Source organism: Macrobrachium nipponense, chromosome 8, assembly GCF_015104395.2.
Source record: "Macrobrachium nipponense isolate FS-2020 chromosome 8, ASM1510439v2, whole genome shotgun sequence".
NCBI classification, from domain to species: domain Eukaryota; kingdom Metazoa; phylum Arthropoda; class Malacostraca; order Decapoda; family Palaemonidae; genus Macrobrachium; species Macrobrachium nipponense.
In genome coordinates, this window is record NC_087203.1 from 33,795,284 (window position 1) to 33,819,985 (window position 24,702).

Here is a 24,702-nt window from a genome sequence, read left to right on the forward strand (position 1 = left end):
GTTATAAGTCCATGTAGTTAAGAGATTGTTTATCTGCATATTAGCCCTAAAAGTGGGTTTAGTAGGATGCTTATTTAAGGTTTAGTAGGATGCTTAGTTACAAGTCCATCTGGTTAAAAATGTCTTCATCTGCATAGTAGCCCAAGGTTAAAAGGTCAGAGAAACTATCAGTTGAGTAGTATTCTAATAATCCTTTTTCACTAAATTCTGTGAACAAGTTTGCTGGTTTTTAACATTTGTTGATTCTGTCTTGTGGAAGTGGGCCAGCAAGCTAATACCTTTTCGGGGCCTGTGATGATGATGATGATGATAGTAATAAAATAATACACTAATTGGCAGAAAACCTGTGAATAGTGGCTTCCACTCGCCTTGTACTTTATACCCGACACCCTTTGGGTGCTCACACGAGGGTAGTAACCTCAGCATACCATGCTAGCTTTTTTCTCTGGTATATTTAGAAGCTATTTATACTTAGAAAAGTCAGCTACAGGAACTTTTCACCGGGCGACACAGGTCTTCCCCAAGAAATAGATTTTTCCTTCGTCAAAATCCCTTTTTGATTGCTTTTGAGAGAAATTTGAAGTCTGTGTTATATAATTGCAGTGAAGTTTCATTGATTTTTTTTATTATCCTTTGCACACTGTATCTTATCTATCAGGAACTTTCTCATTTGTAATGACAATTTTGTCATTGCAATCCCACCATGAATCTTGGCACATTTTAGTCATTTCAATAGAAGTTCATCATCTTTTTTAAATAACTATGTGCTATGTAGAATAGTGGCAGTCTTAATGCACATATCAATTTTTTTACATTAGTTATATTTCATATTTTTTAGTTGCATCTGTTTATGTTAAAACAAATTCAGAAGCTAAACTGTATATACTATAGTATACATATATTACTAGTATATTATGAATGTTGAGCTCAAATGACTATGCTCTGTATTACAATGCTATAAAAAAAAAAAATTTAAAATGGAAATTGGTGTTCAATGTTATCATTCAGCAGAACTCTTTCTTTTTGTTCACAGAAATGGAAAATATAATATCTGATCTACAAACTCAAATACCTTGCAGGCGTGACCAGATTCAATTCTTGGCGAACATTCTGGGAGAGGTGAGGGATTTTATATCGTCCCTATTACTAAATATATCAGTAAAATTGTTTTACCATTGCTTTCTAGATTGAGATAATACCAAATTGCTTCCTATATTACGATTGCCTCCTGAGTATGTATAAGTCTGGTTTTCCAGTGTACTACTGGAATTGTTCAATTATTTGCCAAAAAGAACATATTGAATATTAATGGATGTTGATGACAAGAGAGTAATGTTTACCAAACCAAGAAAATTGTATCATTTGTGAATTATTGTCATTGTATTGTTGAAGATCATGGCAGTTGGCTGAATATACTGTTGAATTTATAATGTGCAAGTTTTGTTGGTTGAAAATTAACTGATAGTTTAAAGCAATGAATGCTTGAATATTTTTGTGATTTATTTTTTATAAATCATTTAACATTATACATATTTTCTTTTTCTTCAGGATGAGTGTTTGCTGCCCTGCAGTCTATTTTTGTATGGACACCGGGGAACAGGGAAGACCTTAGTAACAAAGTCTGTCTTAGAAAAACTGAATGTCATTATTAGCCATGTTAATTGTATAGAGTTTTATACAGCAAAGGTTATATATGAAACCATACTAAACAATCTTAGTGGTGAGTGAATTAGTCCAGTGTTATAGTATTGCATTATTATGACAAAATGGATCAAGAAGTGTATGTAATGTTTTGTTCATTACTTTGCCCCAAAATAGCTTTGAAAGAGTTCAAGCTCAAATAATGTAATCTGGCGTACAGTGTAGTGAGCAGGTTGTAGTATACTAGTTTGTATAATAACAAGGCATTGTTTCCCAGTCATTGAACCATATCTTTAGGGCAAAACTGCAGAACAAATAGTTTACTGTACATGCATTTTTCTTTACTCAGCAAGACAACATTATCGGTGCAGGTGGGCATGAAAGTAATGGCAGCCTGGGAACATAATCCTTGATTTGTTGAGGGATGCTTCAACCATTCTCTACCAGTTGTAGATTACAGTCTGTACTCTTGAATTTAAATAGATTTAGCATTCCAAGTGTAATTTATGCCACATTAAATGGTGTAGGCTGCAGGCATAACTTAAAAGATAAAGAGTTCTCATGTGGTCTACTGAATACTCAAGAGAAATCCGTCTGAGCCCTTTTCACAGCGGCTTAACAGCATAGCAATAGGATAGTTGTAGCTTCCTTATGAGTGAATGAAGGACATCTTAGGTTCCACATAGAGGAAAGGTATCAGCTCACGAGATGATCTAGGATTGAGTGTCTAGCGCTGCAGACAAATGAAATGATCTCTCTCATAAGTAGCGCCTCAGTGCGTGGTTTGGTTTTGGTGTTTGCTTCTCACCTCGGTGGTCGCGGTTTCGATTCTCGGCCATTCTATTGAGGAGTGAGAGATGTGTATTTCTGGTGATAGAAGTTCACTCTCGACGTGGTTTGGAAGTCACGTAAACCCGTTGGTCCTGTTGCTGAATAACCACTGGTTCCATGCAATGTAAAAGCACCATACAAACAAACATCAAAGGGTTGTAATCCTGATTCTGTGCTCACAAACTTTTGAAATCCATTTCCCTCATGTATCATCCTTAGTTTCCCATTTGTCCCTAAGGATGATAATTGCTTTAGGTGTGTAACATCGTTTGGTGAAGCCTCTTAAAGTCACAGATTAAGTATTGAGCTTTAGATTGATCAGGCCATTTTTGTTCTTAGGTAAGAATGTAAGGGGACTATGATTTAAATTCTACTGTTATCTCTGAGCATGTGTTCAAGCTTTTTTCAGGCAGTGTTGTTGAAGATTTTGTGGGAAATTTAGTTAGAAAATTAATTGCTGAGACTAGGTTTGAGAATAAGAATAAGCTTTGGTTTGGCTGTAAATATTCTGGCTTTTTGTGTCATTACAAGACACTGTATATATGTATGTGCACATGTTACTTGCATTTAGTGTGAGGGAAAGCAGTGAGGCATAAGTGAATAAATTTTGTATGTGTGAAACAAAATATTTTTAAATTGTATATTCCATGCCTGTTGCTTAGTGCAGACCATTCCTTTGATCAGCTGTTTGTGCGAAAATTTACTAAATACATTGTAGACAAGTCATAGGTACGTAATTTTATTTTGCATCAGCATCAGATGCCTGTGAATTATGTTCTCTTACATACTGTACTTTGCTTTTGCTGAGGTGTTATACAGCATACAAATCTGTAGAAGGCCTTTACCCATGTGAAGTTGGCATGGTTAGATGTTAGGTTAGGAAAATCTTTAAAATTTGGAGGATAGGAAAATCTTAAAAATTTGGTTTTAGAAAGGAATTGGTTTTTATTTCATCCTTTGAATATCGCTAGTCTACACATAGTACTTTTCATATAGCAACTGAGACCTTGTTTTGTGGATGGTTTTGTACTGAGTTTTATAATTACAGTACCTTTTATTTTTTTCCAGGAACAATTCCATCTGCTGGTAATGGATATACTTCATATGCATCTTGTGATAACTTTGGTGATTTTATTCACTTCCTTAAAGTAATTAATAATGATATTGGGAAGCCACGAATGGCAATAGTAAGTATTGTAGATAATAGATCCTGAAGTATTCTTGTAGGTCTGTTGCAATTATACCAGGCTTTTAAAATTAGCACTGTACTTATTGACTTAATTTATATACGATATTGATTTCCAATGTAATTTTTTGTAATTTTAATATGAAAGTTTGGAGTCAACCCTTCTCAGGGTGAAAAGTCATTAAATATTTATAGATATTAATGCTGTACCGGCATTCTCCAACCTTTGCTTTTGTTTTCTCACCCCTGCATCTACTATCTTTCATTTTTTGCTGGGCATTTGACTCTTACTTTTGCAGTTTTCTTATACTTACTGTTTTTCTGTGAGTTTCTGGCCCACTGTCAAACATAGACTATAGTTACTTCTCTGGCTGTCTTGACTGCACTCCTTTCCAACTTGGCATAGGCATTATCTCTCTTCTTTCCCATAATCTTAATCCTCACATTACTTTCTTGCCAGATGGAACTTCTCATATTTCTTAAAGGAACTGGGGCCCAAAAGAATCCCTTGTGCTCATTGATTTCATCCATCAGTGTAGATTGTGGTAGTTAAGTACCAGGTCCAATGTTCTGCTGCATGCTTTAGAAGTCCAGAGTTGCCACCTTTTTTCTCATATGATGTGTCAGAATGATGTTAGTGATATTATGATTTTTATTCTTGGCTATAATTTTCATTTATTTTGTACTAAGGGGGACCTGTTCTCCATCCCTATCTATTCTGAAGTGTAGCAGAAGACTCACACTGTCCCAAATCCAGGCAAATTCATCTTTCTTATCTTTCTTTGACATCCACTGATAAGAGTGCAAGGTGGAGTTTCACTATTGGATGAAGATGTCTATGAAGAGTTTTTTGGGGATTCCTTCAAATCAAGTTGGCCTTTAGCAGCATTCCATTGGTTCCCAACTGCATTAATTTCTATATTTTTGTTTGTTCCATTTGGTCATTTCCCATTAATCCAATTTTTTGTCATTTTCATGGTACAAGTTTGAATCATGTGAGCATTTAGAAATGATTCATTGTCTGGTAAGCCATTTTTTTTAATAATGGAAATCTGATGTTGAGGGATTTGTAGCCTCCACTTTAGCAGGCCTTGCCTCAAGTGAGTTGCCTCAGTCCCAAAATGCACCTTGAAATTCTTGTTGATTCCTTTGAAATTCACCTGAAGTGCTGCAAGATCTCTTAAATTAGTAAGGTCCCTTACCAGTACCTAAGCTTGTTTGTTTCCTTGCATTGTAGACCTCAAAGCTTTTATATGTAGATTAGTTAGTCAGTGAAATGGAGAACTGACCTGAGATTCATGAGATATCTTTGCTGTGTTTTACCATAGTCTCTGTTAATGTAATTAATTCTCTTACAAGTAAGATTAGTGCTTCTGTTTTCCAGTGCTTCATTGTTCTGCTGAAGTCATTCATAAAACAGTCTTGAAGAGAGATGCCAGATTAAGACTAAAAACTAAGCAAGCTAGATAGTTTATTGTGATAAGATGAAGGAAAGAATAGAATTGTAGAGAATAAGATAGGAGACCCATAATAGCAGGTGATCTCTCACTTGGCCTTTAAAAACTCTTATAATTTAATGTATGACACTTACCTGGCAGGTATATATATAGCTATATTCTCTGTTCCACCTGGCAGAAATTTTCAAAACTCGCGGCAAACGCTAGTAACCTATTAGTAGTTCAGGCAACCACCACCCGTTACCTTGGCGCTAGCGCTAGGAACCGTTCCCAATTGGGCCAGATTTTCTCTGCCAGCCGAACCGGCAACATTGTTGGTGGTTCCCTGCTAGAATTTTCATTCTCGTTGCTGACTTTTCTTGGATTTTTGGTATTGTACTCGGAACGTTAGCTTGGCATTCGCTTTGGATTGTTCTTTAAAGATGTCGATACTGGAAGTATGTTTAGAGTGTGTGTAAAAGAGGGGTGTAAGGTAAGATTGCCGAAGCTTCGGTCGACCCTCATACCGTTTGTAAGAAGTGTAGGGAGAATGTGGTGTACTTGGGAGAATAGATGCATTGAATGTGAGAATTTATCAGAGAAGGAATGGAAGGTATTTATGAAATATGTTGAGAGGCTTGAGAAAGATCGTTGTAAGGAGATCTGTTTCTCGTAGTGAGAAGTCAAATTCTTCGAGTAAAAGGAGTGAATGTATTTCCTCTCCAGCTCCTTCTAATGTAGAATTGGTAGTTTCCCTTCTCCCAGGTATCTCTTGCGCCCGCTGCTGTATCGGAGGAGGCGAACGATACAAATATTGTGAAATCCTTGGCCAAGATCCTTTGAAGTTTTGGGTCTGGCTGAGTTAGTGGGTCACGAGCAAGAAGAGTTCTCTGCCCAGTGAGAGCGTTGCGGTGTTATAATAGAAAGAACAAGAGTTATCAGAGGGAAGTCTGATGCTCTGTGGTGTTCATTAAAGACCCCAGTAGACCCATGACGAAGAACGCTCTAGCCTTCTTCATGAGAGAGTTAATTAAAGAGGCTCATATGTTGTGTGAAGAGCAGAGCTTTTGGTATTTGGAAAGTGAAGGCTCATGAAGTCAGGGCAGTGGCGACTTCATTAGCTTTTAAAAAAGAATTTAGCCCTCAAGGAAATTATTGAATCCACATATTGGAGAACTAATTCAATATTTGCGTCTCATTATCTTAGGGACGTTCAGACAACCTTTGATAATTGTCAGACGCTAGGTCCATACGTGTCCTCTGGTACAGTATTGGGCAAAGGAGTTACTACCCCATAACCTTCTTTTTAAGCTAGTTGATTTTAGTTAGGTGATGGTGTTTGTGTTTATTGGTCGTCTGAGAAAAGTGTGCGGTACTTTTCTCAGTCTTGTTAGTATTATCCGGTGATGGTGTGTGTGTAGTTCAGGTAATGTTCTGTTACTAGCTTGAATGCCGTGCATAGAGGGCTGTAAGGTTCTGTCAACACATTGGTCACGTCCAGTTGTCAGTTCCAGTCTTAGCTTCTTCAACATACAGGACACTTCCTTGTTGAGAGCTACTAAGGTTTAAGCAGGCTTAGAGGCAGGACCTATGAAGTCAGCTACCTTAGCAGGTAAGGAACCTGGAGTTTTTAATACCTATTTTAATAATATTTTTATACCTCTAAGAATGTTGCTGTCCTTGACCCACCTCCAAATGTGTCAATCAGCTATATATATACCTGCCAGGTAAGTGTCATACATTAAAATGAAGTTTTTATGATAAAACAAAGTTTAATGTAAACTTACCTGGCAGGTATATATAATTTAATTCCCACCCGCCTCCCCATCAGGAGACAGGGTTCAGAGAAAATCTGGCCCAAATTGGGAACGGTTCCTAGCGCTAGCGCCACGGTAACGGGGTGGTGGTTGCCTGAACTACTAATAGGTTACTAGCGTTTGCCGCGAGTTTGAAATTTCTGCCAGGTGGAACAGAGAATATAGCTATATATATACCTGCCAGGTAAGTATACATTAAACTTTGTTTTATCATAAAAACTTCATTTTGAGTATGCATGGACTGGTTATGCCTACACAAGCATCTGCAAATTAATGTTTTTTTTTTCTGTATAAAAACTGAATGTCCTTTGTATGTATTAGCCATATTACTTTTGTGAGAATTATACATACTTTCATTAAAAAAAAACAACAAGATGGGGTACAGTTTTTAATTTGGTTGCTTCTCTTATTACAGGTGATAGAAAATTGTGAAAGATTGAGAGACTGTGATGCCACATTCTCCCTGCATTCTGCCGACTTCAAGAATTGGCAGGAGATGTCATATCACTGTGATATTTTGTTCAACTTTGGCCATTGACAAATTTCGCTCATCTACGGGGATGATGGAGCCAATTGTTTATCATTTCCCTCAGTACACCAAAGGTACAGTTTATACTGATGGAATAATTTTTGTATACTACTGATGTATATTACAAAGGACTGTATAAATGACGATGCGTAAATGCTGCAGAGGAATTTAATACTTTGTCAAAAGGTAGAGAAACCTTGGATCATAGTACTACTGAGAGAAGAGTTGGTATTGCAAGTTAGGAAGTTGAAGTGTACACAACAAACATAATTTGAAAAAGCACTTGTTGAAGGATGAGCTAAGTCTAACGGTCTGTTGGAGTGTCATTAAAGTATTTTAGGTATCACCACATTCACAGCATTAGGAGGTTCAGGAGGGATTGATACTGCAGCATAAGTGCATGTGTCAGGATTGCTTGTATATGGTGGTTTCCACAATGCTAGTGCAATAGTTATTCATTAATCTACATCCACAATTATGTTCTAGTTTACTGGAGGGACCATGCCCACTTTTATCTATGTGTCATATAGTGTAATGTAAGCACAGGATATAATTCTAGGACTAAACATCCTTTGAACTTTCTTGCATGATTTCTTAGTAGCCTATTTCTATTTTGATTTTTCTTATATAGATTTCAATATGCTTAGAAATCAACTAATATGCAATCCACTTACATTGCTCTGTTTGCTGACATATTGTTGTCATAGATTTTAATAGTGTTATCATATATTATGAAGAAATGTTTTTTTTTTTTTTTGTAAAATAAAAATGTAAGAGATTGTGATTCTTTGTAGATCAAATGAGTAAATAAAATTAACTGTAATTAGTTATTTGTAGGGAAATTGGAAAAGGGTAAAAGATTATTGGGATGCATTTTCAACTAATGTATATTTTCTGATAGTTTCAAATGTTTCTTTTTTGCAGATGAATTGGTTGAAATTCTTATGAAAGGACAGCCATCAACATGTTCTAGTCATTTTTACAAAACTTACGTCAACATTGTTTTAAGTGTGTTCTACTTGGCCTCAAAGAGTTTAACAGAACTCAAACATCAGGTATGTTACTACCGATATTTTTGGGTATGAATTGTTACTGACTGCACTGAGTAAAAGTGGTACTATTTGAAGTATGTCAGGGATGTGGTTTGAAGTATAGTGTTGTCATGCTTAAAAATTTGAAATTTTTTTACACTTTTTATTTCATTTAATGCAGTTCATTGATTCATGATCTTTGGTTTGTAAGGATAATATTTTCCATCATTTACCATGTGTTTTGTCAGTATACATTTAGAAGTGAAGATATGGAGTATATTGCTTGAAAATGATGCAAATCCTTGAAACAATGCACAAACATTATGTAGAAAATAAGTGCCTCAGTGGCCGTGACGTTGGATTGGTATGGTCTTGGCCTGCCACCTTGGTAGCCGTGAGTTCGATTCTCGGGCATTCCACTGAGGGATAAGAGATGCGTATTTCTGGTGATAGAAGTTCACTCTTGCTGTGGTTTGGAAGTCATGTAAAGTCATTGGTCCTGTTGCTGAATACCCACTGGTTCCATGCAATGTAAAAACACCATACAAACAAACAAATTCTTGTTGAAAAATGTAGGAAGGCTATAAATTGCAAGGCAAGCTTATGAAGAATAAAATCCCAATATGAAAAAAGTTAAAAACTTGGTGGAGAGAATAAAAGTAAATGGAAATCAAGTTTACAAGCAGGAATATGAAGTATGAATGGCTCCATTGGAGCCAGTATGTATGCATAAATGTGTCAAAGTGATAACATTATGGCTGTGGTCCCAGGCACTTCACAGCTTTTCTTAAATGTATGCACATCAACATCAGTAACTGCCAAGAATATTTCATAGTTTTAAGGAAAAGAAAGGAAAGACATCTGGTACTGGGTAGTTTGAATTCAAGACACCTCATCATAATGAAATTGGTGCTCTGGAAAGCAAGTGGCAATATCCAATGGAGGCAAGCAAAATTGACAGTTTAGAAAGTTTTCTTTTGAAATATAAGTTATGAAAGATTGCCATTCAAGATACTTTCCTACAATGATCTAAACTGTAGTTACCATTGCTGGGTAAAATCAAATTGTCCAAAAGATAAAGATCCCAGAAAGGCTTATTACTAGACATCTGAGCATTACATGGTAAGTACTGTTAATCAGAAGTTTATCCAGGTATAATACAGTATGTTCATGTAATAAGACTGCTTATAGTGCAAGAAGTAAAAATTTCCAACAGTGTACACAAATATAGTAGTGCTTGTGACTTGTAGTGGCTGTGACCTTCACTTTAAATAAGAGTCCAGTGCTTTGGTGTCAGTTTCAGCTCTTATAAGTTGCAATTTGCTAGGTACACGAAGTTAAACGGGCAATACAACATTTGCAGAATTATAGTAATGTATCCAGTCTTTAAATACTGTTGTGTCTCTTGATATAAAACTTATTTTACATTCAGTTTTGACTGGAATCAACCTGTGACGAAATATTGACTTTAAATTGAGTGAGTTGGTGAATGTCCTTACCAGCTTTGTAACAGTGTTGTGCTCTCTCGTGGAATTTACTTAACTTTTGCACTGTCCGGTTTGATGACTCATTTGAAGATTTGGAATTTTGTGGTATTAGTATATCATTGGGTAATACTTCTGAGTTTGTCGTATATGGCTTAAAATTTATTGTAAGAAGAGTACCACTGTTTTATGTTTTAAGTGCCAAATTTCTGTTTTCCTCTTGGAACAGGTCCTGTTGCACTTCAAAACCTACTGTGAGCCCATTCAGAAAGGTGAAGCTACTGAAGATGACATTCGAAAATTATGGAGGAACATTGAACCACACCTAAAAAAGGCTTTAGATTCAGTGTATCTTCGAGAAGTATCTAGGTAGGGATTGTCTTTCATTCATTTATAAGATTATGTTGTACTGTGTTAAAGAAACTTATTTCTGTAAGACCTTTAAAGACAGTCTGTTATATTGTCCGAGGGTAAATTGGAACCATAGATATCTATTCTTTGCAGTTCTGTTCCTACTGGAATAAGGACCTTCATTTGTATTCTGCTTTAGATGCTTTCCCACCTTTGTAGAAGTTTTCTTCATGTAAAAACGTTTGCTATTTTGCATGAATGTAAAAGATTTTGTTAAGAAAAAACTTTTAGTTTGCTTTAAACAATAAAAGTTTTTATAAATTTGTAAAGAAACCTTTACCTGCCCAGTAAGCTGGACAGTTGACTTGATGTTTTGAATGAATAAAGACGAGTTCTTTTATGGACAGGCCTTGCCCTGCTAATAGTTTCATGCTTCTGTTCCTTTTTTGCTGTTTCAATAATGAGTGTGCAGGTATTTATCATTAGTGAAGAGAAATATTTGGATTTTTTTATCATAAAAAATGCCTCATTTGTTGAATTTGATAGGGGCATTAAGAAAGAAGGAGGAACAGGACCTGGAGCAGAGATAAGGTTGCTGAGGTGGATTTTTGAGATCTCAGTGCATAAGAGGCTGGAAAATGAAAAAATTAGAAGTGCAGGATTGGTAAAGATTACTAATATGATAATGATGAGTAAAGAAGGCTTAGATAGAACCTGTTAGGATTAGAAGACTGAGAGGAAGGCAAAGGGTTAAAGGGTGTGATAAAGTGAGGGGCGATAACAAGAAGAAGGGTTTAGCAGAGAATCTGTTTTTGACAGAAATGGCTGGAGAAGATTTGTTGCTGCAATCAGACCCTTAGCTTAGGGATAGTGATGGTGATGAAGACGAGGAGGAAGGCACTTAATTTGTTGGCTAAACTTCCTGATAAGAATAATAATGCTCTTTGTTGTAGTGGGAATTGATTTGCTGATTTTAACTTGCAAATTTACTGCATAAAAGAAATGTTAAGAAATTTAATACTATACATGTTATGAACATTTGTAGATATATTATGCATATACAAAACCTACCGACAATATGGATGTTTTGAGTGCAGTATGTAAAATTTTCCCCCCACTTTTTGATGTGGGAATTAGTGTGTATAATGTCTCATGAACTACTGTATTTATTTTTTAAGTTTTTAAGAAATATTATGCATCTGTATTTTTTCAGTGCTCAGTTTGAAAGGATGCAGCAGCTAACGGAGAGTGGGATGACTCACGACCTTCCACATATAAAATCAAGTGGGACAAAGGTAAGAATTTTATTGCAAGCTCATTTACTTTTGAAATTTAAATTGTAGTGTAAGGCATCATTCAGTAGATAGCAATATATGCTGTCATGTGCTTGTGTTTGTATTAAGACAGTTACCTAAACATAGAGGTATGCCTGATATGTTCATATAGATAGCATATATAATAATAATAATAATAAGGATTATTTCTTCCAGACGTCTGAGTCATATAGACTATCATAAAATTATATAGTAGTTCTAAATTACATGATATTATTATGTACAAGTAAACTTTAACATTTTAAGACTGTATGTTCATGCCTTTTCAACCAGTTGAGTGCACTCCATAAGTGTATCTTTTGCATAGTTTAAGTTTTGGGAACGTCTTACTCTCATTTTAGCTAAACCTAAAGTTTGACAAACTTGAACCACTTAGCACAAAACAGCTTGGTAGTGGTTTCTCTATGTATTTTTGGTACACTATTATTTTGAAGTGGTAAAACTCACCTTCATGAGCATCATTACGTGGAATGTACCTAATATGGATATGATATTTGTAGTTGTAGGGTTTGGTAAAAAGTGGTAACTTGCTTAAAAGTTGAGGTAAATGATTGGAATTATTGAATGTTTGACCCTACTTTGTATTCTTTGTCTAGCAATTGTAATGATATATGATAATTTCAAGTTGTTCATATATGCAACAAACCTTCGGTCTTAACTTTAGGATAAATCTTCTAGTACCAGCTGGAAAACTGGTAATATTAATAAAAAATTGTGTATGCAAGGAATTGTTGGTATCTGTGAATAACAAAGAACGTCAGTAAGTTGGAAGCCCTTTTTTCTCATCTTAAGGGGGCCGGCCAGAACCCTTATATATGGGGGTATAGGGCGAAAAATGCAGTCATGAAAAAATTCATGGAGCTTCATGTGGCAATTGAGAATAAGTATACAAAATATTTCGTCAAAATTCCTCTTACTTTCGTAGTTACAGGGTAATTAGTAAACATAACTCAATAAGCCTAAAACATTTATCCGTACAAGAAAATGCAATATTTCTTCTGTTATCGTAAATTTTGATAATTATTGTCAAAGAAATTGTGAGAAATGGCATCTGTAGAGATTCCTTGGGTCGCAGAGGGGAGTATCAAGTTGAACCATGATTCAGTGCGATCACAGACTTCAAGTAGACTACACGTTCGAGTTTCACCTCTGACATTCACTTGCTTTTACATATGTTTATCTATGTTTCGGCAAGAATTTCATCATGCCAATGAGGAAAAGACAAGGAAAACATCTTGCTAACATAAAGACGAAGAAAATTCACTCTAATATAATTACAGAATATCATAATATATGCGATCTTACCGTAGTTATTGAAGAGAGAGAGGGAGGGTTGCGTAGTAAGTAAACGCCCCTGTCTTGCCTGAAGCACACGTCACACTGTCCCCCAGGCTACGGTCTTTGAGCAAAGGGATCTTAATTTATGATAAATAACATAGGTTTGGTTTATTAATACCCAAAAAGGAAGATGAAATTCATAATAATCATGATTTATTAACATTGTCTTTGAAAAAAGAGAGTACAACTTCGAATTTCACCTCTTGACATTCTCTTGCATTTACGTTTGTTTATTTTTGTTTCGGCAAGAATTTCATCATGCCAAAACGGAAAATACTAGGAAAACATCTAGCTAACATACAGAAGAAGAAAATTCGCCGTAATAAGCCGAGTTAGTGAAGGAGAGAGAGAGAGTTGCGTAGGAAGGAGTGCCCTGTCTTGCCTGACGCAGTGCCCCAAGCTACGATATATGAGCCAAGGGATCATCATTTATGATTAAATTATTATAAATAAAATAGTTTTGGTTTGTTAATACACAATAAAGAAATATACATTCATAATAATCATTATTTTTATACATTCAACTTACCTGTCAGATATATACATAGCTATCGACTCCGTCGTCCCCGACAGAAATTCAAATTTCGCGGCACTCGCTACAGGTAGGTCAGGTGATCTACTGCCCTGCTCTGGGAAAGCGCCTCAATGTCGTGGTTGGTATGGTGTCGGCGTTCCAACTCGCTAGTCGCGGGTTCGATTCTCGGCCATTCCATTGAGGAGTGAGATGTGTATTTCTTGTGATAGAAGTTCACTGTCGACGTGGTTCGGAAGTCACGTAAAGCCGTTGTCCCGTTGCTGAATAACCACTGGTTCCATGCAACGTAAAAGCACCATACAAACAAAAAGCCCTGCTCTGGGTAGCAGGACTAGGAACTATTCCCGTTTTCTAATCAGATTCTCTCTGTCGTCGGTAGTATCAACATTGTTGTTACTTCCTCCTGACTGGAATTCTTTTTTCACAACGCTTTTGATCATCTTTCGACTGATTTTTGGTGACGTACTTGGATCGTTGTTTGGCATTCGCTATCGTGGACTGGTTTTTGGACTTCGCTTTGGATTTTCGTGAATATGTCTGATTCTAGTGTTAGCTTCAGAGTGTGTGTGAATGAAGGCTGTAAGGTGAGGATTCCGAAAGCTTCAGTAGATCCTCACACTACATGCAGTGGTTGTAGAAAGGTTGAATGCTCAATTGAGAATACGTGTAACGAGTGTGAGAGATTGAGTGCGCAAGAATGGAAGAATCTGACTTCTTACTTGAAGAAGTTAGAGAAAGATAGAGAGAGGAAGGCGTTACAAAAGCCGGAAAATGTCTAGTAGTTCTGTAGCTTCTTCTTCTTCTCTTAATTATGCCCATTCTATTTCAGCCCGTTTCACAAGTTTATCCCTCTGATTCCGCCTCAGAAATAGCGGAACTCGGAGCTTCCCTTCTTCAAAAAATGCAAGAGAAAATGGAAGCATTAGAAGGTAAGAGAAGTGAATGTGGTTTCTCGAGTGATGTTAGGGTGTCCCCAGTGTAGTGGAGGGGGCGTCTGGTCGTCCCTGCGACGCTCCCAGGCCTAGACCTCTTCCAAGCTCCCTGGCCCAGAGGAGAAGGAAAGTCGAAAGCCTTACGGGGGTCGTGGGGAATCCCCAATGATCAGGCGTCCTCCGGCAGAATCGTATACATCTCAGTCTGCCAGGGACAGCTATAGAAAAAGCGTTCCGTTCGTGGGTGCTTTTCATCTTCTAGTTCGCCTTCTCCGAGAAGAGGATGGAAGGAATCGAAGCTTTCACGTCCGCTAAAAAGGAACTGGAAAGAACCTGAGCTTAATTCTAGCCCCGAACGCTTCTCTGAAGAGGAGGCGCCTTCGGTAATCAAGAAAGCTAGAAAGGATTTAGATCCTTGGAAGGGAAAAGACTCTCGAGCGCCTTCCAGATCTCCTTCTCCTGATTCGAATGAGCCTTCGACCAGGAGAATTTTTGATGAATGTACAGGAGCAAATAGCGTCTTTGGTAGGAGTACTTTCTAAGGAGCCTACTCGTAAAAAGGATGACAGGCTTCCGATTAAGAGATCCAAATACCGATCTCCTGTCGGGCGCGACGAACCCTCCAGGGGAGTTGTCGCACAAGCGGCCATCTCTGGGGGGAGCGGTGCGTTAGGCAGGCGAGATGTGGGAAAGGAAGTAACTCCTACCAAGCGTCAGGCGCCAAACTAGGAGCCAGGCGCCAAGTAGGCGCAAAGAGCCTGACTTTACTGTAGATCGTTCTAGGCCCAGATCTTCATCCAAGCAACAAGAGCCAACTGGAGAGAGAACTCCTGATAGGAGTATAGCGCCCGCTAAGCGAATATACTTGCTATTCGAAGGCGCATTCCATGAGCGATACTCCTACCAAGCCTCAGGAGTATTCGGAACTAGATGCGCCTTCCGTAGGTCAGGAGTATTCGGGAAGAGATACTCCTGCCAAGCGCTTTGGATTACTCTGGCCACATTCGATACTCCTCCAGGCGCCAGGAGTATTCTGGACTTTTTACTCCTACCAGGCGCCAGGAGTATTCGAAAGGCGATGCGCCTACCAAGCGCCAGGAGTATTCTGAGCTTAATACTCCTAACAGGCGCCCAGGAGTATTTGGAGCGAGATGCGCCTTCCAGACGGCAGGAGTATTCGAAGAGTGTAACGACTGTCAGGCGCCAGGAGTATTCCAAACAGGATACTCCCTACCAGGCCATCAGGGAGTATTCGTCCAGCGAGATACTCCTGCTAAACGCCAGGCGCATTCTCCTCGTGAAGAGCTTGACATCCGACAGGAGTCTAACAGGCGTAGAGCAGTGATACGTGACTCGCCTAATGTTAAACGTAAGGAGAGAGTTACTCCTAGCCCATCTCCTTATAGAAGTGCTTCTTCTTCGGAAAGGAAGAAATCAAGAGAGGAGACAGAGGAGGGAAGGGAGCCTTCTCCTTCCGATCCTATTAATCTAGATGACGTCTCGGAGGACGAAGTTACTAACAGAGAAGGGCTTTCGAATTACAAAGTTCTTTCCGCTCTTCCTCTTAGAAGAATATGGAGATGCATTAACTCCAGCCGCTCCTCCTTCTCCTCGCTCTCTATTTTCAAGTACGAAGGCACAACAAGTCTTCGTCTTTCCTGAAAATGAAGCCGGCCATATCCATGAAAAGGGCCTTACAATCTCTGGACTCCTGGATCAAGACTAAGAAGGAGTTAGGAAGGACGATCTTTTGCATGCCTCCCGCTAACTAAGGGGCAGGAGAGGCATATGGTACGAAACGGAGAAAACATGGGATTGTCTCTGCCCGTTTCAGCTGAATCGGACTTCTCCAGTCTCGTAGACTCGTCGAGGAGACATGCTTTGAATTCAGCAAAAGCAACATGGGGTCTTTCGGAAATGGACCATCTCCTCAAGGGACTTTTTCATTACCTTAGAAGTATTTAACTTCCTAGATTGGTCCCTTGGGGTCATTGCTAAGAAGTCCCATGAAAAAGAACAACTAAGCCCTGAAACTTTGCATAGCATCCTTACATGCATAGATAAGGCGGTTCAAGATGGATCGGCGGAAGTGTGCTCCCTCTTCGGTGCGGGAATACTAAAGAGAGAGCGGTTCATAGTGCCTTTCTCACTAAGGCCGTTTCTCCTTCGCAGAGATCCGCTTTGCTGTATGCGCCTCTCTCTGAGCATTTATTTCCTTCACAGTTGGTGAGAGACATTGCCCATTTCGCTAACTGAGAAAGCCACTCAGGATCTTTTAAGGCAATCCTCAAGGAAGAATAGACCTGTGGCTAGTGAGGAAAAGAAAGCATCTAAGCCAACTCAACAACAGCAGCCCTTTCGAGGAGGCGCTCAGGCTAGATCCATCGTCAGAAGGAAATCAACTGAAAAAAGGGGAAGATCTGCCTTCCGTCCCTTTAAGAAGGGAAAAGGATAAATCTTTCCTCCAGACACCTGTAGGAGCCAGGTTACAATTCTTTGCGGGAGCATGGAAGACATAGGATCCGATCCTTGGTCAATGTCAGTAATCAAGAAGGGTTATTATATCCCATTCAAGGACAGACCCCCCTTGACAACTTCACCGAGGGAACTGTCAGCCAGATACAAGGACCCTGTTCTGATGGATACTCTTCGTCAAATGGTGGAGCAGATGTGGGACAAAAGAGCAATAGAGCTGGTACTGGATCAAAGCTCCCCGGGGTTTTACAATCGCTTGTTTCTCGTAGCGAAAGCCTCGGGGGATGGAGACCAGTACTGGATGTAAGTTCGCTGAACAAATTCGTACAACAACAGAAGTTCAGCATGGAAAACGTCTGCCTCAGTACTTGCAGCTCTCCGTCAAGGAGATTGGATGGCGTCTCTAGATCTTCAAGACGCATATTTCCACGTCCCGATTCACCATTCGTCGAGGAAGTACCTTCGTTTCATGTTCGAGGGAAGGATCTATCAGTTCAGGGCCCTGTGTTTCGGCCTGTCTACGGCTCCCCAAGTCTTCACAGACTTGATGAAAAATGTGTCAAAAACACCCTTCACATGAAAGGGAATAAACGTCTCCCTATACCTGGACGACTGGCTCATCAGGGCCATGTCTCAAAAGCAGTGTCTGGAGGACCTGGCAACAAACTCCTGAATTGACAAAGACATTAGGATTAATCGTGAGCCTCGAGAAATCCCAGATGGTCCCCAGCCAGAACGTAGTCTATCTGGGGATTCAGATGGATTCTCGGGGTTTTCGAGTATTTCCTTCTCAAGAGAGAGTAAGGAAAGGCTGTGCCACAGTATTGAACTTCTTAGAGAAAGAGCGCACTTCAGCGAGGGAATGGTTGAGCCTTCTGGGGACCCTTTCCTCGCTCGAACAGTTTTTTCCTCTAGGAAGACTGCATCTCCGTCCGCTTCAGTACTTCCTGAGAAGCAGTTGGAGTTGGAAGACAGGACAGCTCTCGGACACGTTTCCAATCTCATTAGAAGTAAAGCAACAGTTAAGGTGGTGGTGACCCCCTTGGAAGAAAAAACAGAGGAGTATCCTTAGAAGTTCGGAACCCAAACCTGACATTGTTTTCAGACGCTCGGAGACAGGTTGGGGTGCGACTCTAGGGTCCGAAGAAGTGTCAGGCACCTGGTCGGAAGAGCAGGTGTCATGGCACATAAATTGCAAGGAGCTCTTTGCGATTCACCTCGCGTTAAGGAGCTTCGAGCAGATAGTCAGAGACAAAGTAATTCAGATAAACTCCGACAATACGACCGCTCTTGGCTTATGTCAAGAAACAAGGAGGAACTCACTCTTTCGCCCTATACGAACTGGCAAGAGATCTGCTGATTTGGGCAAATCAAAGGAATGTGGTCCTTCTAACGAGATTTGTTCAAGGGGAGAGAACGTGAGAGCGGACAGACTGAGCAGGAGGTTCCAGGTCCTTCCTACAGAATGGACCCTCCACTCGGAAGTCTGTCAGACCCTTTGGTATCTTTGGGGGAAACCACAGATAGATCTGTTCGCCACGTTTCTCTCCAAAAGGATAGACACATTTTGCGCCCTGGTAGAGGATCCCAGGGCTTATGCTATAGACGCCTTTCTCCTGGACTGGTCAGGGCTAGACGTGTACGCTTTTCCCCCATTCAAGATTCTGGGGGAAGTAGTCAGAAAGTTGTGGCCTCGAAGGGAACCAGAATGACTCTGATAGCCCCATATTGGCCATCCCGAATTTGGTTCACGGAGGTTATGGAGTGGACAGTGGACTTCCCCAGATCTCTTCCAAACAGGATAGATCTGCTCAACAACCCCACTTCGAGAGGTACCATCAAAATCTACCCGCTCTTGCTCTGACTGCCTTTCGACTATCGAAAGATTGGTCAGAGCGAGAGGTTTTCTCGCAAGGCGGCGAAGCGCAATTGCTAGAGCCCGCAGATCATCTACTAGGCGAGTGTACCAATCGAAGTGGGAAGTTTTCAGAAACTGGTGCAGGTCGAAGAAGCTGTCCTCTTCCAATACCTCTGTAACCGAAATTGCGGATTTCCTTCTTTTCCTGAGGGAAAAGTCACATCTCTCTGTACCAACAATTAAAGGATACAGAAGTATGCTTTCGTCAGTCTTTAGAAAACAGGGGCTTGAGACTTGACGAATAATAAAGATTTGCACGATCTCATCCGCTCCTTTGAAACGTCCAAGTCAGTAGAGCCTAGGATTCCGAGCTGGAACTTAGATGTGGTTCTGAAATTTCTATCCTCGGAAAAGTTCGAACCACCTCATACGGCTTCATTCCGTGATATCACTAGAAAGTGTATATTTCTTCTATCTCTGGCTACGGCTAAAAGGGTCAGCGAGTTGCACGCCCTTGAGTCACGAGTTGGTTTCAAAGAAGATTCTGCAATTTGTTCATTCCAGACTCTTTTTCTTGCCAAAAACGAGAACCCTTCGAATCCCTGCCTAGGAGTTTTGAGGTAAAAGGACTTACTAGCCTAGTAGGCAGAGAAATAGAAAGATCACTTTGTCCAGTTAGAGCACTGAAATTCTATCTGGACAGAAAGAAGCGGTTGGGAGGCTCACAACATGGTCTTTGGTGCTCGGTGAAAGACCCCAAGAGACCTATGTCTAAAAATGCTTTGGCCTTCTTTTTCTTTTGTTAGAAGTGTAATTACCGAGGCTCATAAGAACTGCCCAGATGACTCTTTTAATCTATTAAGAGTAAGAGCTCATGAGGTAAGGGCATCGCGACATCAATTGCGTTCCAGAGAAATATGTCACTAAAAATATTTGGACGCAACCTATTGGAGATGCAACTCAGTATTTGCATCTCATTATTTAAAAGATGTGCGAGTAACGTATGAGAAATGTTTTTCTTTAGGTCCGTTGTGTCAGCACAGACGGTTCTGGGTAAAGGAGAGAGCACCGATCCTTAAATATGTTGTACGTAACCCTCTTGTCGGATGTGTTCTCGTGTTTCCTGTGCATGGGAGTGTCAGATGTCGCACTGGCGGCCTTCACTTCGCTTCATTAGGAAATCGAGTGACAGCTGACTATTAGAGGGGTACAAAATTTTTATTTTGATTTTGTATGTATGAGTTTCGAGTTTGTGGTTGTTTGCTAAGATGTTTGGGGATGACTCTTAGCAATCTTAGAACTAACACGGGTTAGGATCGGGTGATCGGGATCGGTTGTGTGCTCCTTAAAGAAGGCGTGTTGTCATATAAGCGGATTAGCACCCCTTGACAAACGCCAGTTAGGCTCTGCCGAGTAAGTGGATAAGACCCCATCGACAGACCAGCAAGAACTCTTGGCCACAGATCACTATCTCGCTAAGGCTCTTGAGATGAAGCAGACTCCTGGGCAGTAGCCACGAAGTCTTCTATCTGATAAGGTAGGAACTAAGGTTTATTTATACCTACAACATATGTTGTTTACCTGTCTAGTCAGTTAGTTAGCGGTCTCTTGCCCTCCACCAAAGGGTGTCAATCAGCTATGTATATATCTGACAGGTAAGTTGAATGTATGAAAATGATATTGTTATGATACAATAAAGTTTCATACATACTTACCTGGCAGATATATACGATTGAAGACCCACCCAGCCTCCCCGCAGGAGACAGGTGGAAGAGAGAATCTGATTAGAAAACGGGAATAGTTCCTAGTCCTGCTACCCAGAGCAGGGCGGTAGATCACCTGACCTACCTGTAGCGAGTGCCGCGAAATTTGAATTTCTGTCGGGGACGACGGAGTCGATAGCTATGTATATATCTGCCAGGTAAGTATGTATGAAACTTTATTGTATCATAACAATATCATTTATTAATATTGTCGTTATAACATTGGAATTTGGTATATAACTCAGAAAGACATTATAGAACAATCAAATGAAGCCCCTTTTTCAAATTTTTGTTTCGTCTTTTTTTTTTTTTATAAATTTTGTTTTCCTAATTTATAGGGTTTATTTTTTTACCATAGTGAAAAATTCATATCTAGCAAAAAAAAAGACTTAGAAAAAAAACTCATTTGATTGGAGGTCTACATCAAGTCTATATATGGTAGTAATCCCAGGTCGTAATATTAAATATCAAGGGAGGAGATAGAATTAGAAAAATGGTTATTTTTGGGATAAATCGCCCTGGTGTCACAAAACCGAAGGTCAGGGGCGAAAATCATATGCGGTTTGGAGATGTCCCAAGTCACCTTATTAAGTGGTATGAATATCAAAGTCCTGTCCTTAAAGAATGGCATTAGCCGGCCGGCCCCCTTAACTAGAGCTTTGTGTTTTGATACTAACTACTGCTAATGTTCTAAATGGGATAACACAATTACTGGATTGATCTGTTATGGTTTTATTTTGGACAGGTGGAATTACCATTTTATTCCAAGTTTTTGCTGATTGCAGCTTACTTAGCATCTTACAATCCTGCAAGAACTGATCGCAGATTTTTTGTCAAACACCATGGAAAGCAGAGAAAGACTCATGCCATGATTAAGGTGAGAAATTATTCAGTTTCTTAGGAAAGTTAAGTAATTGGAAGACAACATTTTCTGTTTCTGAAGTAATAGTTTGTGAAAGAGTTTTTGTACACCTCTTTAGGGGGTTTATTTCATAAGCATGGAAAGTACTTGATGGTGAGTAATCTGTACTTAGAATGTGTTGTCATTGCTCGATATACACTTTCCTCTGCTTTACTGTTTTATAAAAAGTAGTTGCTGTATGTGTGAACTAGATGACAAATATTTCTCTTGGAGGGACTATGTAGAATTTGTTAGGTGTCATCTCATGTATTAATGTAACTTAATGCTGCACTTTTTCAGTTGTCAGTCTGATTCAGCAGAGTTTCTAAAACTTCCAAGTGCTTAGGTACTGATAGCGTTTACTAAAGTACCTTTCGGTTATCCAACAGGAGAGCCTTCCTTTCATGATTGTTTTTTTCTGAGCTACTTTGAGTAAAGTATACCTATTATGCTGTCAAGCATGCCATTTATGGAGATTATTTTTTTTGATTGCAGGTAACCCAATGTGTCACATGTTATAGTTTGCTATGTTTATGGTTGAATTTTCTGTTTCATAGGCCAAGGAGAAGTCTAGCAGTCAGTTGGTGGGACCCAAACCATTCCCTCTTGATCGATTAATGGCAATTTTCTACTCTATTGTTGAAGATAAAGTAACCCCTACAGCAAACATATTTTCTCAGGTAAGTGATTTTGCTGTGAAATTCTCAAAAGTTTGTTTACATTTCTTTTGACTGCAGGAGTTAACGATTACACATCACTCCTTTTATGACATTTCATTATAACTGCAAATCATTATGAAGGAGATATCCGTTACTTGTTAGTTTCATGAAATTATGTTAATACTAATGAAGAAACATATCCACAGTTATGTAACTGTACAAATATACTTCAAAATAAAACTATACATACAGAGCTTTCAAGAATAAGTATGGTTACCTTTTTAAATTGATTGAAAAGGGGAATCATACAAATTCTCTAAAGCTCCTTGTATAGCTTTAAAAGTATATTTATACAGTTACATAACTGGATTTTTCTCTATTGTAAGTCTCATGCTATTGTGACTTTTTTCATGTTTGCTAATTCGAGTAGATTTCCATTAGATACTTAGAAATGTGACCATTTTTGCAGATCTCTACTTTGGTAACATTGAAATTATTAACACAAGTTGGAGGAGATGATCAGCTGGATGCTCCTAAATACAAGTGTGTTGTTTCCTTAAGTTTCATACGTGGGATTGCAAGGTTTGTATAAGTTTTTCATTTTTGTTTTCCAGAGACAAAGCTTACTTTTCTTGCTATAGACTGGAACAGGTTCCTCATTATCTTAATGCCTACTTGTGTTTCTTTGCTGATGACATACTTTTTAAAAATATGCAATAGGTAGACACACATGTACGTAGTGCAGGACTTTAAAGGCATATAATAAAATTGTCTTCCAAAAGGAGGGGGGAGGGTGGGTGTTCATGCTTGTTCAATAGGTAGAGAGATCCTAGTTGAGATGGTTCTTTAAAGGAATTGTGTCATGGATCAGCATCAGAACTTGTATTGAAGCGCTGTTTTTTGAAATTATCCTTTTGTCCTCATCTTCACTGAAGGATAGTGAAAATGAATGAGAGCAAACAAGTTCATCTGTAAACCGATCTTGTTTAGCTTTTTGTTTCTCTTATTTGTGAGCTGTGTTTGCAATGAAGACTTGATATTTGTACAGTATTGCTTACTGTATTTTTTCTTTAATTTTGCACCCATTTTTCTTTTATGCACTTGGTATTTATTCCATAGTGATAGTATGAGAATGATAATTCAGAATTTAAAGTTGGGGTGGAAGCTTGAGAGGTTTTATACTTATCCATTTCATATTAATTTTATATGATGTTTAGGACCCTAACATTGCACATTAATGATTAATGCTAAATTTTTATATTTCAGGACTGTTGGTTTTGACATTGTAAAGTACCTGTATGATTTTGCTTGAGGGAGAGCCCATTGTGTCTTTGAAACTTCCCTCCTCAGGTGTCTGTTTTTGTATAACATATTGATTGAGGTAAATTGACTCTTGTTTTTATGGGCAGTTTATTATTTTTTAACGAATAGTTACAGTTATGGACATGTATTGACATTTTATAATAATCAACATGTATTTACATTTTATAATAATCAACATGTATTGACATTTTATAATAATCAACATGTTTATATATCAAAACATACTGTGACTGCAGAAATATTAATAAATCATCCTCTGACCTATCAGTATTGCCTTGTCATTCACTTTGGAACACAATTGGAATTTTTAAATGGTGCTTGCTTATTGAAAATTGAGTCTTCTTGAAAATTACAAATTGTATAACAAGAATTTTGCCCTTTATCTTGTTGTTATAATATGATTTGGAGATGTGTATTTAGGTACCTTTAACCCAATTTCAAAAGTCCACCTGAATATTTCCTGTTATATTAGATATGATTACAGTTAAGAAGTTTTAAAATCTAAATGTCAAGAGTAGTGAATTACTCATCTGAAACTTTTCTAACTTTTTATGATAATAGCCATTTTCTAATAAAATGTTGAGATTATTAATAGTATTAATGACCTAGATTGATTATATGTTACTATATATATAATTACATATATATTTACATATTCATGTATGTTGTTATATACCAATTAATTATAATTAGCCTTTATTCTATGTGAAATGGACCCATTCACTGTCTGGTAACCACTGTTTCTCATTTTTTGTGTGACTCCTAAGTTTTTGGGTCCACAGCACTGTGTGCTTTCCAGGCTTTACCTTTTTTCCCAGTTATTGTGCTGTTATATTCATTCCATTTGTAAGTGATTTTCATAATCGACTATTTTATGCATGACACTTACCTGGCAGGTATATATATAGCTTATCCTCTTGACGCACTGGCAGGAATTTCAAAACTCGCGGCAACCGCTAGTACACTGGTAGTTCAGGTGATGGCCACCCCGCTCCCGTGGCGCTGGTACTTGGAACTATTCCCGTTTTCCTCAGATTTTCTCTGCCAGCCGAACCGGCAACATCGTTGTTGGTTCTCTGTTGGAATTTCCTGCTCGTTATCTGACTTTTGGATATTGGTATCGTATTCAGGAAGTTAGAGTGGCAATCGCAATTGTTTTGAATTTGTCTAGTATGTCTGATTCAGGAAGTATGTTTAGAGTTTGTGTGAAAGAAGGGTGTAAGGTGAGACTGCCGAAATCATCGGTAGATCCACATACTATTTGTAAGAAGTGTCGTG

The 24,702-nt window shown here is 38.6% G+C and overlaps 2 protein-coding genes and 1 pseudogene across 2 annotated transcripts in view; 1 reads left to right on the top strand and 2 right to left on the bottom strand.

The window, feature by feature from the left end:
• The window catches only part of LOC135222661 (origin recognition complex subunit 5-like), a 91,780-nt gene that overhangs the window by 53,117 nt on the left and 13,961 nt on the right, over window positions 1–24,702 (bottom strand).
• LOC135222660 (superkiller complex protein 2-like) overlaps window positions 1–24,702 on the bottom strand; it is a 63,006-nt pseudogene that overhangs the window by 24,507 nt on the left and 13,797 nt on the right.
• On the top strand, window positions 1,033–24,012 carry LOC135222659 (origin recognition complex subunit 5-like). The gene is given in 13 exon segments (XM_064260803.1): window positions 1,033–1,119; window positions 1,549–1,720; window positions 3,541–3,659; window positions 7,327–7,360; window positions 7,363–7,410; window positions 7,413–7,514; window positions 8,365–8,495; window positions 10,185–10,324; window positions 11,520–11,601; window positions 21,287–21,418; window positions 22,000–22,122; window positions 22,571–22,683; window positions 23,368–24,012. Coding segments are annotated over 13 exon segments (1,326 nt in total). The 5' UTR covers window positions 1,033–1,035; the 3' UTR covers window positions 23,414–24,012.